Genomic DNA, 13,867 nt, shown 5'->3' with positions numbered 1-13,867 from the left:
CCTGGGGACATGATCCCCAGGGCCAGTTAAAACATACTGCTAAAGGAGATGCAAAAAACAAGTCACTGTTTTATTTGTTGTTAATCTAAACAGAAAAATACATGTAAAACTAGAATAGTACAAATACAGCATGAAGCAAAACACATGGCATGATATTTGATTGGTGATTCTCAGTTGTGTTCATGTTGATCAGCACTGATGTGCCTTAAAACATGGTGCCAGACCCTTAACTGTTATAAATAGGCATTGCTCCCTTGCAGGGCATCAGTGACATGCACGACACCTTTTTTCTCTGCCCTCTCATGCATATGTGAGTGTGGCCTGTGAGTTATTTCCCAGGGCTCCCTTTGTCATGGGTACCTGACACGGACTTATTTTTTCATTATCACCAGTCACTGTAGGTAAGGGCGAGTCAGCAGGTTTTGTACCAGGGCTGGCAAATTTTCCTAACTACTTTGCAAAGCTGGTACCTCTATTAGATCAATTTTCTTACAAACTGTTCAGTAACATTGTCAGAGGAGTATTTAGCTTTCTCCAGTAAGAGGAAACCTTGCCTCTTCCCCTCTCCTTACTCCACAATTCCATGATGTACTTTATATTCTGTCACCAAGGGATAGTTGATCCAGGATGTAGTTCCACTGGCCTGGCCATTGCTTGATGGGGAACTGGTGTGGAGGAGTTGCAGGCGCTGCTACAGCCTCAGGGTTGCATGACCGCCAAGGAATATAGTCTGAAGAGAGAAAAGCTGCTTAGCTGTGCTCTAGGCTAAGGGTTTGCCCTTTGTGAGGTATCATGTCCTCTAGCTGCTTTAAACTCCCTTTTTGGGAGTGGCCTGATTAGTGCAATAAGAAGTAACTTCTTCAGGTCATGTACTTTTTAAAAACTAAGTACATGGGAAGGACTAAACAAAAATCCTCCTTTCATTCATTTTTCAGGCTAAACTAAAAAAATAGAAAACCAGTTATTGTTCCAATCTGGCCATACCAGATTCTAGACACCTATGTTTAATTTGACCTCATGGTCCTGATTTGGCTTTTGCTTCCAAATTAAATGGACTAGAACCTTTTGGTTTGGTTGAGATATGCTTAGCAGAGAACCATGGGAATGGAAATTGTGACTCCAAGCTACAAGGCTGCTTTTAACTTGCATTGGCTAGTTTCAGTCCCTGAGAGGCTATTACATTAGCCAGGGACAGCTGGAGCACAACAGCAATCTAATCATGAACCCCGTGTTCCCAGTCATGCCCTCACACACCCTGCACTGTGGCAAACTTCAGTCAGGCACAGCATTATGGTATGTTTATGCAGAAAGGCCAAGGACATGGCCCAAAGTATTCGATGTATCACATACTTTTTTTATTACTGTTTATCACATAGTAGTAAGATGATATAGTAGATAAAATTGAACTAAAGCACTGGACTTTAGTTCCTTTGCTTTATACTGCTCCTATTTCATAAAAACAGCTGCTAATGCTTAAAATATGCAGACTTGCACAGTGCAAATGTAGATGCAAACAAACTATCTCAGGAAGTGATTCTGTTCTTTTACCACATTACCAAACAGGAAAAAGAATGCTGTATAAAAGAATAGGTTGTATGTAGGTAGCGTTACACTTATTTTAAACTCACACATACACAGTGTTAAAAGGTAAAAGGATTATATAAGCATCTGTCTGCAGTTTTAAACAATAATGCACATATCAAAGAATAGTCCTACTATTCCTACTAGGATACAATGTTGCTATTTTATATTGTAAGAGTGGATTATTGCAAACATTAACCACTACTCTACCTAACAGCAAATTCTCATACAAAGCTTCCATATGCATTAGATATATTTTTGCATAGCTGCTAACGTCTGAGTACCATATTTCTGTCTTATTTAATGAAAGAACATGTACACCTCTTTTGTAAAGTTTTAGCATATTAAAAGGATATCTATTTGCATTATATATTTGTAGTTCTCATTTTTGTAACAACATAATTGACTGCTAACATTCAAGCTGTGTCTGATTCTGCACTTACTGAAACTGCTTTTCTATGGGTATAACTCCAGTGAGCCAGTTCTGATCCCCCTCCAGGCAGCATAAATCAGAAATAACTCACATTAAGTCAAAGGAATTAAACCACTGTGAGATCAGAACTGAGCCCAGACTATGTCCTTACACCGTGTCCTGCACTGCATGGTTTTAAAATATGCTTTATTCATTGTTCAATGAGCAATAAGAGAAAATGGGATTTTTTGACCCTGAAACCTCTCACATACTGCTTTTACTACAGTGTCACTGCATGAAGTTGAGTCCTTACTTACAATTTACTCCCTCATATGTTATACATTCTGTTAGATATAGCCAGGAATCTGTAATTTCCCCTCCAACTCATCTGATGAAGTGGGTTTTACCCACAAAAGCTCATGATCTAATATATGTGCCACAAAACTGCTCGTTGTTTTTTAAGTTACAGACTAACATGGCTGCCCTTCTGAGCCATTTTCCCTCGTGTGAGTTGAGGGAACCTAGGATCTATACTGTAGCACTTACCAATGTAGAATTATGTTTTGTGTCTAATATCGGTAACACTCATGGGCTTGACCCTTGGTTAATGAGGGTTGAGGGCATTCAGCAGCTTTCACCTCATATTTAGAAAAAGTCTGTGGATTGTGAACTGAAGGTTACCATTGGGGGCTGAAGGAATCAAGATGACTTTTTACTTGTCCAAGGAGAGATGATATAGTTGACTGTTAAGCACACTGCACACTCCTGAAAGGCATGGATTGAGTCAGCCACTGTGTCCATAGTCTGTTGGCAGCAGAATTGTACATTTGTGAATAAAAGTTGGTGCATTACAGTGAGTCATTAATTTTATGTCTCTGTCCTCTCATTTGCCCTCCTAAGATAAGAACATGCACAAGTATAATAATCTTTCGATGTCACAGCAAAATATTAGTGCCTGTCACAACTTAGGATGTAGTTCAGATAAGTGAGAGCTTATGTCACAGCTGTCCTGTAATCTGAGTGCCTTAGTATGTGCTGCTGCTATAGCTGCTGGATGAAGGCTCTGAGCCAACATATTCACATGCATGAAGTGTCTGTGTGTTTAGCAGCTCAGATTCAGCAACTCTGGCTCCCATAACCTGATTGTTACACCACAGCCACACACTAGCCTCCATGAACCTTCTTTACCAAGAAAGCCCAGCCCACTCCTTAATTCCAAATTCCCCCCCAAACCATCTGCCTTGAAATGTCTGTGCATCTTCTGGAATATTCAGCAAAGTAATAAGGACTATTGCTCTTTTAAAGAGGTCAAAGCACAGCAGCTTGTTACTTTAAATGGAGTTAACAATCACCTGTAGTCAACACAGTACTGAGTTGATGTAGAATAAAAATGACACACGTTTATTTAATCAATAAGAAAGTAGATTTAACTGAGGTCAAGTATGAGGACTAGTCAGAAATTCTTGGTTCAAGGAAAGATTCTTACTATATCTGCTTCCAGAAAGGTGACTGATCTCTCTCTTGGCCAGGATTGCCCACAGAGTCCAAAAAGCTCAGTTCCTCTGTCTTCATAGGTGAAAGATTACTTGGGTTCTTTATCCCTTTCTTCTACAGTCTAGTGAACTTTTGAAATATATCCTTCTCAAAGTTCAGTGCCCCCACTGTGAGCAAAGTTCTCTGGAGACTGATAAAGAAGATTTCACCCTAGTTTCTTCCCTGCTACAATGCAAAGGGATCCATCCCTATAGCTTCTGATGTGCCTGTGAATGGCCACTTGAGTATATTTGCACCTGGATGGAGGCATTGGCCTCTCTTTTGTCTGGAAAAAGCCTGTTTCAAACACATCTTAGTTCCATTTTTCTTCACATTTGTACAGGCTTTTGAGTGTTTACTATATATGAGCTCTGCAAAAATGTTAATGATCATTGTGTTACTTGTCTGCTAATGGTACTTTCACAACACACTCTGGACGGAAATTATGACAGAAGTAAATTTGGTATGCTGGTATACTTTTCTATATTTATGGAGGAGGTGCAGGGTCTGGATGGAGGTTGGGCGCAAAAAGGGAGTTCCAGTTAGGCCATTGGGATGTAAGAGAGAGTGCAGGATTTGGGGGGGGCTAGGTGTAGGAGAGGATTCTGATCTGGAGGAGGTGTGTAGAAGGGGGGGGTGGATTTTGGGAGAGAGTTTGAATGTAGGAGAGGGTTGTGACCTGGTGCAGGAGAGGGTTGTGACCTAGGGTAGGGGGTTGGGTGCACAAAGGTATGGAATGCCAGGTGCAGGCTCTGGCTGGGAGGTACTTACCATAGATGGCTCCCAGCCAAAAGAAGAAAAAAATCTGCACCAAAAAATGTAATCACTATATTTTAAATTTCTGCAAAATTCTGCATATTTTATCGCTCAAAGTAACACAAAATAATCACGACAGCTTCCAGTTATTTACTTTAAACCCCCAGGGGTCTCTGACTCCCCTTCCTCCTGCCCTCCTGTGTTCCTGAACTCCCATTCTCATTCAGCCGCGGCTTAGTGCTATCCCTCCCAGCTTCTGTGCTCAGACCCCTGTGCCCAGTCTGTCCCTGCTCACAAGCCCTTTTATGACCTCTGTGTGCCCCGGTCTGGCAATTCCCTCGATATCCTCTCCCCTCTTACCTGGCCCCCCACAGGCATGTTGCTATGAGAAATGCAGCCACTGCTCTCTTCCTCTCAATAGCTGGCTGCTCTGACTCATGAGTTGGCGGTCCACTCTTCTGGTGCCACAGCAGCCCCAGGCGGGTGAAAGGTGTAATTGCAGTGCCTCTCAAGAAGCAGGTATAATTCTGCTGAGGAAAAAATCTGTAGGGAACATGAATTCTGCGCCAGAGGTAAATTAAAGTTGCAAGAAGAAGTCAGGTCCTTGCTGGACATTGACTGTACATCAAATAAATCCTCATGTGTATTTTTTGTATTAAGTGAATACAGGCAGTCCCCGGGTTACGTACAAGATAGGGACTGTAGGTTTGTTCTTAAGTTGAATTTGTATGTAAGTCGGAACTGGTACATATTGTAGGGGAAACTCTAGCCAAACATTTCTCCAGAGCTCAGTTTTATTCTCCCACACCTCACTTCCCTCAGTCCTTTATTCTCAAGCTGAGGTGTCTGCTGAGAAAAGCCGCTCTGCGTCTCCCTGGTCTGCTGGGGGGGGGGGGGGGCTAGCTTCGCGTCTCCCTGGTCTGCTGGGGGGAAGCAGCTAGTGCGGGGTTGCCTCACCCCATTTGTAAGTAGGGATTCGATGTAAGTCGGATCCATGTAACCTGGGGACTGCCTGTACATTAAATCTATTGTGTTGATTACATATATTTCTGCCTCTGTTGTTTCAGACTGATGAAAGCAAAAGGCTGCTATGGAGAATTCAACCTTTGTACTAGTAGTTAACTGCTCTAAAGAATTTCTCACCATATAATTTCCCTCCCCCCACCTCTCTACACACACAATTTTTCTTTCCATATTTTTAAAATTTAAATGTGAAACCAATGAAAGTTTTAACAGATTTTTAAAACCCAATGAAAAGGAGAATGCATTTAGATTTTTTTAAATTACAAAATTTATGTAAGTGTAGCAAACATCTCTTTTGTTTGTTTTGTGTCAGGAGTAAAATTATTTCTAGCTTTAGTCTTTAAAAAGGGTAGAAAGACCCTTATGAAAGTCATATTTAACCTTTATGTCAATCTCCCTTATTTCATCTACTCAAATTAATGTATTTATAACCTTTTAAATTTGTTGGAAATTTGCACCTGTTGACTTTAGCTGTAAGCAGGCTTTTAATTTAAACTTTGTAACACTCTTTTGCAGGATATCCATTGTAAAGTGTGAAGATTTGGGGGAGGGGGGGAATGTGAGTCCTATCATTTACAATCAACGTTTTTAAAAAAGATAAAACCATGTGGATTGAGTAACTGCAGGACAAAATAAGATTAAGATTACCTCCCCTGTCTACCCATGTCATCTGAAGCAGTTAACTTTTGAAACAAAATAATTTTTATTAGAAATAAAGGACTATTCGCATGCTTTTATATTGACTCTACACATAACACTAAGAAAGCAGCATTTTGAAACCAAGAGGTACCATTTTGTCACAAAGCTATATTTTTCTAACTGTACAAAGCAGTAAAAAAAAAGACTGCTTGCTCTTGTTATCTGAAAAAACAGTCCCAAGACTCTCTCTTACGCAACTTTTTTCTTAATTTAAAACTATGTTCTTTTGCTGACATATCTTTTTTAAACATAGCAAATTTAACATGAAAAAACAAGCACTGATGATTTTTTGAAAGGTACATTACAAAGTGATCTGGTTCAGGAGTATTCTGTAGTGTTTTAGTGCAATAAAAATCACTACCCTATCCTTTTAAACTGCCACGCAAAAAAAAAAAAAAAAAAAAAAAAAGCTACCATGATGGATGACTGCAAAGTCAAAACAAGGTGGCAGGAAGCAGCTTTGGCTGCCTGAGGAAGCCTCTGAATGAAATGAAGGATGGCCCACAAAATTACAGGAAAATAAATCACTTGCATTTTTAAAGTTGAAAGTTTTTAAATGAATGTATTTTTATTATAGAATTATTTTATACCTGTTCAAAAATATTAACATTCAAGACAAATAAATAAGGTTCACAGCACTGTAGCCAGTCCCTCAAAAATAAATGGAATCTGAAATGAGGTAAAATGATACATGTGAAATAAATTAGTTTATTAATTTAGTATTAGACAGAGAGAACGAGCAAAAGCCAAAAAATTGAAATAATATATAAGCCTCTTTATACACAAAAAGAGCCTGACCTGAACAGAGTAAATATGAGGGGGAAAACATGAAATTAACAAAAGACTGTAGAGCTGTAATAATCTAATCTCATCCCCACCTCCACACTTTCCACTCACCGTTTTGTATGATTTCCTGTGAGGGAAAAAGGACAACTCTTGTCCCATTCTCTGTGGAATTTCCTTTTAAGAAAAACTTTGATTTTAGGGTTTCTGCTCAGGAACTCTCTCACCCCAATCACAGGTGAGGGCAGGGTAAGAGGCTCCCAATTCTGATAGGAACCTCAAACAGCATGTGCATACATGTGTGCTCATGCACGCACACACACACGCATATATAATCCAAGAGCATGACAGAAAAATTTCTGATCTATCTGGACCTGCTTTCTTTTCCTTACCAGCCTGAAGCTATGTCTATATTACCAGGTTATTATTTTGAAATAACTCCCACTCCCAAAATAACTATTTCTAAACAGCTTCAGAGGGGATAGCCGAGTTAGTCTGTAACAGGAAAAACTTAAAAACAAAATATAGTGTAGTAGCACCTTAAAGACTAACAAAACATGTAGATGGTGTCATGAACTTTTGTGGGCACAGCCCACTTCTTCAGATGACCAGACTGTTGCAAGTCCTGATCCAACAATAAGTAAGGAAAGGAGGGAGTGGGGAAGAAGGAAAAAAATTGAAGGGGAGGAAGAAAAAAAGACAGTAAAGTAGATAAACTTCAGAGGGATAGCCCTGTGAGTCTGTAACAGGAAAAACTTCAAAAACGACAATTAGTCTAGTAGCATCTCAAAGACTAAATAGTTAAAAGACTAAATAGTTATCAGCTAAATAGTTGATAAGATTTCTACATTACAGGGAAGCCTCGAAATTAGTCTGAGGCAGGTTCCCTTAATGTGGACACGCTATGTCAATTTAGAGCCCCAGGGAGCACTGGGGAATAAATACTCTGAATGACTCTGGGGAGTAGTTATTTCGAAATAGCAGCAGCTAATCCTATTTTGAAATAGCAATTTTGAAATGGGCGTTATTCTTCATAGAATGAGGGATTGTTATTCCAAAATAACAAGCCCCTCTATGGACACTCATCTTGTTATTTCGAAATAACTCTGTAGTGTAGACATGCCATGACTGAAAAGGAAGGGTCCAGCACCCTTGCTACATCCAGTGCTACATGGAAATTGCTATATACTTAGGCCAATGGTGCTAGCCTAAGTTGTCCTTGCAACAGTAATCTATTCCCTGGAAATGGCTTGCCATATCTGCGGCTGCAGGAGTTCAGGAGGGCCAGAAGAGTCTGCAGGCCTGCAGCTCCAGAGGTTACCGACAGTAGCAATAAGCAAGCAGCCCTGTAATAATACAAACATGCCTTTCAGTTTATTACTGTACATGCCGTTGCTGGATGCTGGACTCAGCGACGCTACTTAGTTAATGTGTCAGCCTACAATATTTTTTAACTTTAAAAATAAATTTAAAAGGAAAACAGAGCTTGGTGTCCTCCTGAGGTCTCTTCCAGCTCTACGATTCTATTATTCTATGATTAACACTGACTGCCTACAGTAGTGTGCTAATTATACATATCACAACCCAGAATCAATACACATTAGCCATATGGGGCTACATTTTCCTGTGTGGCAACTGAAACATGAAATGCAGACTATATAAAGAACAATTTCCATTACAGTAGTGACCAATGTACTAAAAAGATAAGATTTTTAAAAGAACTCAGCACTCAACAGCTCCTATCTGGGAACCTAAATAAGTCTCCCATCTAATTTCCATTGCAATCAGTGGAAAGGCTCCCATTGGTTACAAAGCATATTGGATCAGACCCTTCATGCACAGGTTTATGGAACAGCTCAGCTTCTATCTGGGCATTAATATGAAAGGATGAGATCATTTGACATGTGTGGCACCCAGCAGCTGTCACTTTGGCTTTATTTGAAAATCTGGCCATTAGCCATTATTTTGGCTTCTAACTTAGTGATTTTCAGAGGTGTTTGCCTTCTTTGCATGTTGGCATTTTTTGTGTATATGCTTGCACTTTTGGGGGGAGTGTATCCCTGGAAGTGCAAGTATCATCAGATTTATAAAAAATATAATGGAATAGTTTTTAGATACATTTACAGTTCCCTTTTTGGAGAAGAAAATCTACTTCAGAAAAGTGACACTATCAGCATTTTTTATGTGATACCAAATTCTGGCTGACATCATGCTATGATGAATCCCACAAGCAATGATGTCAAAGTGTGTCCCCACCAACCCCTGTAATAGGGTCTCACAGCAGTTACAAACATTCATGCAGTTTCCTTAGTTCAGCTGAAAGGTGAAGGAGTTTGCTCAGCCACTTCTCAGAGATCATCAGGCAGGCTCAGGTACTAAATAGGTCTGCATGTGCCAGATTAGATATAATATATGTACACATTTTTTTTCAGCACATCCTGTTCAAACCACACTCTTTCTCTTGTGATACATACTCATAGGCCGATACATTCTGTTGGTTCTCCTGTCAACAGAATTTGGTCAGATTGTTTGACTGGTGTGTGGCAGATTTATGCTATCTACATCTGACACAGATCTGCATTTATAGGGCCATACATCTGTCAGACTCCTCTGCGGACTTTTTGTGCTAACATGGCACATGATAGGCAAGCTTTCTGTGCTAACATGGCACACACCGATCCCTGTTCCCTTGCACATTAATGTGCCCATCTATTTGCAGCCTCATTTACACTGTGTAAACAACTTCTTCTGGCCTGGCCTAGTAGTAAAACAAAGCACTGACCTCTGCAAATAAAAAGATCAATAGCAAACAAATACCTGTTTTTAGTGACGCTGAGCCACAAATGTTAATTGCCTCCCAAGACTCAATTTGTTCCCTGCAGATATTATTAGTTTGTTTACCAAAACTCTTCCTCTTGTACTTGTTCATCAGAAACTATAGCAAAATAAGCATTTGCCTGAATGCCTCATGAGGCCTTCTAACATCAGTGATATATATGGGAACCAATCCTGCACAGGGTCAAGCAGCATTTAAGTGGCTCCGATGCATAAAATGTCTGGATCAGCAAAGTAAATTCTGTCGGGCATTCTTGTCCCATCCTGCAAGAGACTGAAGATCAGATTTAAATGGGTATTAAAATACCTAAAGATGCAGATAAGAATCAAGTGGGATTTTCAAAAGCACCTTAGCAGCCTAGGTGAAGAACTCCCACTGAGGTGCTGAGTACCCCCAAGGCCTATTGAAATTATTGGGAGTTGAGGGCACTGCTTAGCATAATACTCAGTCCTGCAAGTTGAAGAGGAGAAAGCACAGAGCCCCGTGTTCCCCCACTGAAGTCACATAGAAATCAATGTGTGTGGGGCTCATCTGTACAACTTTTTTACAATCTGGCCCACTATGCCTAAGCTTCTACATAAGGGGTGCAAGCCACAGGAAAATTTTAGGCACCACTGTTGTCCACCACTGCCTAACCTTGTATGCACCTAAACTCAGTTGGCACCTGTGAACATTCTGTAGACCCAGAGGCTTCGTCTATACTGCACCATTTTGCACAAGAAATATGCAAATGAGGCAAAGCGTGGAATATTGCTGTGCCTCATTTGCATAATTAATTAATGGTCGCTTTTCGCGCAAGAGGCTTTTGTTCAAAAAGGAGCCATATATGTGGCTCCTTTTTGTGCAAAAACCCCCTCTTGCGCAAGCGTCATTCTTCCTGAAAAAAAGCGGAAGAATGGCTCTTATGCAAAAGCCTCTTGCACAAAATGCAGCCACTCATTAATTATGCAAATGAGGGAAGGCACGATGCCATGCTTCGACTCATTTGCATATGAGCCTTATGGTTTTTGCCTCTGAGCACACACGCTGCTGACTCAGTCTGGGCACTTAAGCCCCAGAGTGGAGAGAGGCATTTGAGAGCCTAAGTCATGTACAAGGTCCTGATCTGGAACAGGTGTTCTCAGAGGATGAAGTCTCTCAACTAAGAGTATACAAAGCTGGATAACAGGGGACGAGGGAGGAGAAGCTGCGAAACATTCTGATTTGAGGATCACTTAATCTCTTCACTGAAGTTGTTCCACTTCAGTTAAGCAATTGAAAAAGTAAATATTAAGTAGGCCAGAAAAAGACAGTGTTTCTCAACCTTTGTTTTATAAAGTACCCCTTTTAAAAAAATATATAAGTACCCCCCAGTACCTACAGCTTTCAGACACACAATTTTCTACCATTACAACACATTTGTTTAAACAACTTAATCGTAGCCGGGCGAGCGATGACATTTTTGGGTGTAAAAAGTGCAAAAATAATAAAGAGCTGTAAAACTTAAACAAAAAAATCAGTTTTCTCCAAATTTCAATTGTGTTGACGTACCCCCCAGAATTCTCTCGAGTACCCATAAGGGTACTCGTATCACCGGTTGAGAAACACTGAGCTAGAATGACTTTGAGCTAGTAGTCAGAGCACTCACATGAGAGGTGATCAGTCCCTATTCACATTCCTTTTCCCCCTCATGCAGAGCAGGGACTTTGAACTCAGAGTCTCCCATATATCCTCGCTGAGTGCCATCCTAACCCATACGCTAAAAACTGAGCCACCACTCCCCCTTAGCAATTATATTTCAGGCCTTACTAGCATTTCGCCACCTAGCTCCCATTTCACCAATAACAAAGTGGCACTGGGCACCTCTCTGAAGCCTGGGGGTCAGGGCTGGGGGTGCTGGCAATCTCAGGGCCACTTATCTCTCTAAAGCTGTGTGCAACATGAAGGTCACCAGTATGCAAGGGGAGGGAGGAATGCTAAAGATGATGTGCCTAGATGTGCATAAGGTATAAATCTAGCCTTACCTCTGGTCAGTATCTCCCACTGGCTAGCTTAAGCAGCCTTTCTCAGTATGCTGTCTTTGTGGATTACCTTTTTTGCTGTCCCTGTCATCACATTCAGGCTGTGTCTAGACTGGCAAGTTTTTCCGCAAAATCATCTGCTTTTGCGGAAAAACTTGTCAGCTGTCTACACTGGCTGCTTGAATTTCCGGAAAAGCACTGACGATCTCATGTAAAATCATCAGTGCTTTTCCGGAAAAACTATGCTGCTCCCGTTTGAGCAAAAGTCTTTTTCCAAAAGACTTTTGCGCAAAAGGGCCAGTGTAGACAGCATAGTACTGTTTTCCGCCAAAAAAAAGCCCCGATCGCGAAAAAGGCGATCGGGGCTTTTTTGCGGAAAACCGCGTCTAGATTGGCCACGGACACTTTTCCGCAAAAAGTGCTTTTGCGGAAAAGCATCCTGCCAATCTAGACATGCTTTTCCGAAAATGCTTTTAATGGAAAAGTTTTCTGTTAAAAGCATTTTCGGAAATTCATGCCAGTGTAGACGTAGCCTCACTGTATAGGAGTCTAGGTGCCTAATTCAGGCTTTGTGGATGGCCGTGCTCTTTTTGTAATTTTTTAGGCACCTAAAAGTTAGGAGCTGCAATGCTTAACATCAGGTTGCTTATATGCTTTTGTGGCTCTGGACCCTGTACTGATATAGAATTGTTTTTCAGTTACCACATGAACTGAAGTGGACACAGGTACAAAATGAGGCTAGACCCAATCATGAACTCAAGTGGCAGGCTGAAGCTTTTATTAATTTTTTAACACAAGGGGGAGTAATATCAACTTATCCCGGTACTCACCTATACCAGGCATTTAATTGGTTTCCTTCCAGTGTGGGGCTTACAGGGCTCCTTACCATGAAACCTGTCACTGGCACAAGTGTTACAAAGCTCCTTTTCTTATAACCTATAAAGCAGGGTAGGTACACCTCAGTGACTAGCTTGGTCAACACCCACTCCCAGCCTACCACACTGTCTGGTAGCATACTTCCTGTCCAATCCATTCCCTCATATTCTGGAATCATATGTCCACACTGTCCCCTGACAAACCTACATCCTCATCTCAAAAGGCCAATGATAATGGATCTCCCTATGCTGTAACACTGCCCCCTCTGTGTTCAGGTATATCTTGGTGACCTCTCTAAGGTCTGCTATCAGCCACCGGGGCCTTTGCATCAACCACAGACTTCTAGGAAATCCTTTTTCTCCTAGCCTCTCCTCCTGAGCTGGATACAAGAATAGGAACCACTACAATGAGTTCACACCAGTTAAGAATTTCCATATGCAGGTGAATTTCTACTAGTTGCTCTGTACAAAAAGACCGGAGTCTGATTCCTAGTTTGCATTCGAGAATATGTTTAGTTAATTAAGTTCTAATACAATTGGGTATATTGAATTAAGAGTATTTTTATAATGTATATATTAATTGCAGCTTTATCAGATTACTGTGAATTAAAAAAGAATTTTTGATTATATCAGGACAAAAATGTTTCTCTCTCTAGTATCTCCTCCGGCCCCCCACATACCACACTTCCCCATCCAAACCGAAGTAATAAAGAGGGAAAACTAAGTGAAAGTTTTTATATTTTTGAGGAATTAGTGTCTATGGCAAATCAGTCAGTTAAGAACCAAGGATCAGTGAGAGAATTCTGACACCAAACCTGTGAATCTTGGGGCTACCATCTGGATAATTAACCTCTCAATGTAATATTCAGTTCCTCCCACTCTGTAGCTAGAAGGACTTGTTTAGCAGCCCAGCTGCCACTCCAACATACTGCTCTATTTGCTTATTCTCATTTCTGACAGAGGTACAAAGGTGAAGAATGAAAGTTAATTCTGCCTGCACTAACATTAACTCCTGTGGTTTGTGTGTGTTATTTTCCTGTAAAACCATTTCCTCCTGGGGAATATGCTCTGTGGAGCAGCTGCTCCTTGGATTTCTACCTCTCAAACACCAGGGGAGTTCAAACACATGGTGTTTATTTGCACCAGAGAGTTTCTATGGACTCAGACAGAGTCAGGGAGGGGAGCACGCTGCTACTTGCATGAATCAGTGAAGTATTTGTCCAGAATTTCTGCTCCTTTGTCCCTTGCACAGATTGGAGGGGACCACAGAGCATATTGTTTACAATGGTTTTCAATAGCAGCTTGTAGTCAGTTTAGGATTCTAGGCTGCCATTGATCCATATGCTTAATTCCTACTGACATCAAAGGG

The 13,867-nt window shown here is 40.8% G+C and overlaps 1 protein-coding gene across 2 annotated transcripts in view; it reads right to left on the bottom strand.

Annotated features, from left to right (window-relative positions):
* Positions 1 to 611: 611 nt before the first annotated feature.
* CAPSL (calcyphosine like) overlaps positions 612 to 13,867 on the bottom strand; it is a 30,355-nt gene continuing 17,099 nt past the window's right edge. Inside the window, exon 5 of one of the 2 annotated variants that reach the window (XM_075932546.1) lies at positions 612 to 730. In XM_075932546.1, coding sequence (XP_075788661.1) covers positions 692 to 730 — 39 coding nt within the window. In that variant the 3' untranslated portion in view covers positions 612 to 691. Of the gene's footprint in view, positions 731 to 7,129; positions 8,134 to 13,867 lie in introns of those variants that run through there. The other variant, XM_075932544.1, reaches the window with a different exon arrangement.

This window comes from Pelodiscus sinensis, chromosome 6 (assembly GCF_049634645.1).
Source record: "Pelodiscus sinensis isolate JC-2024 chromosome 6, ASM4963464v1, whole genome shotgun sequence".
Lineage (NCBI taxonomy): Eukaryota > Metazoa > Chordata > Testudines > Trionychidae > Pelodiscus > Pelodiscus sinensis.
This window is presented reverse-complemented; position numbering and strand designations above follow the sequence as displayed.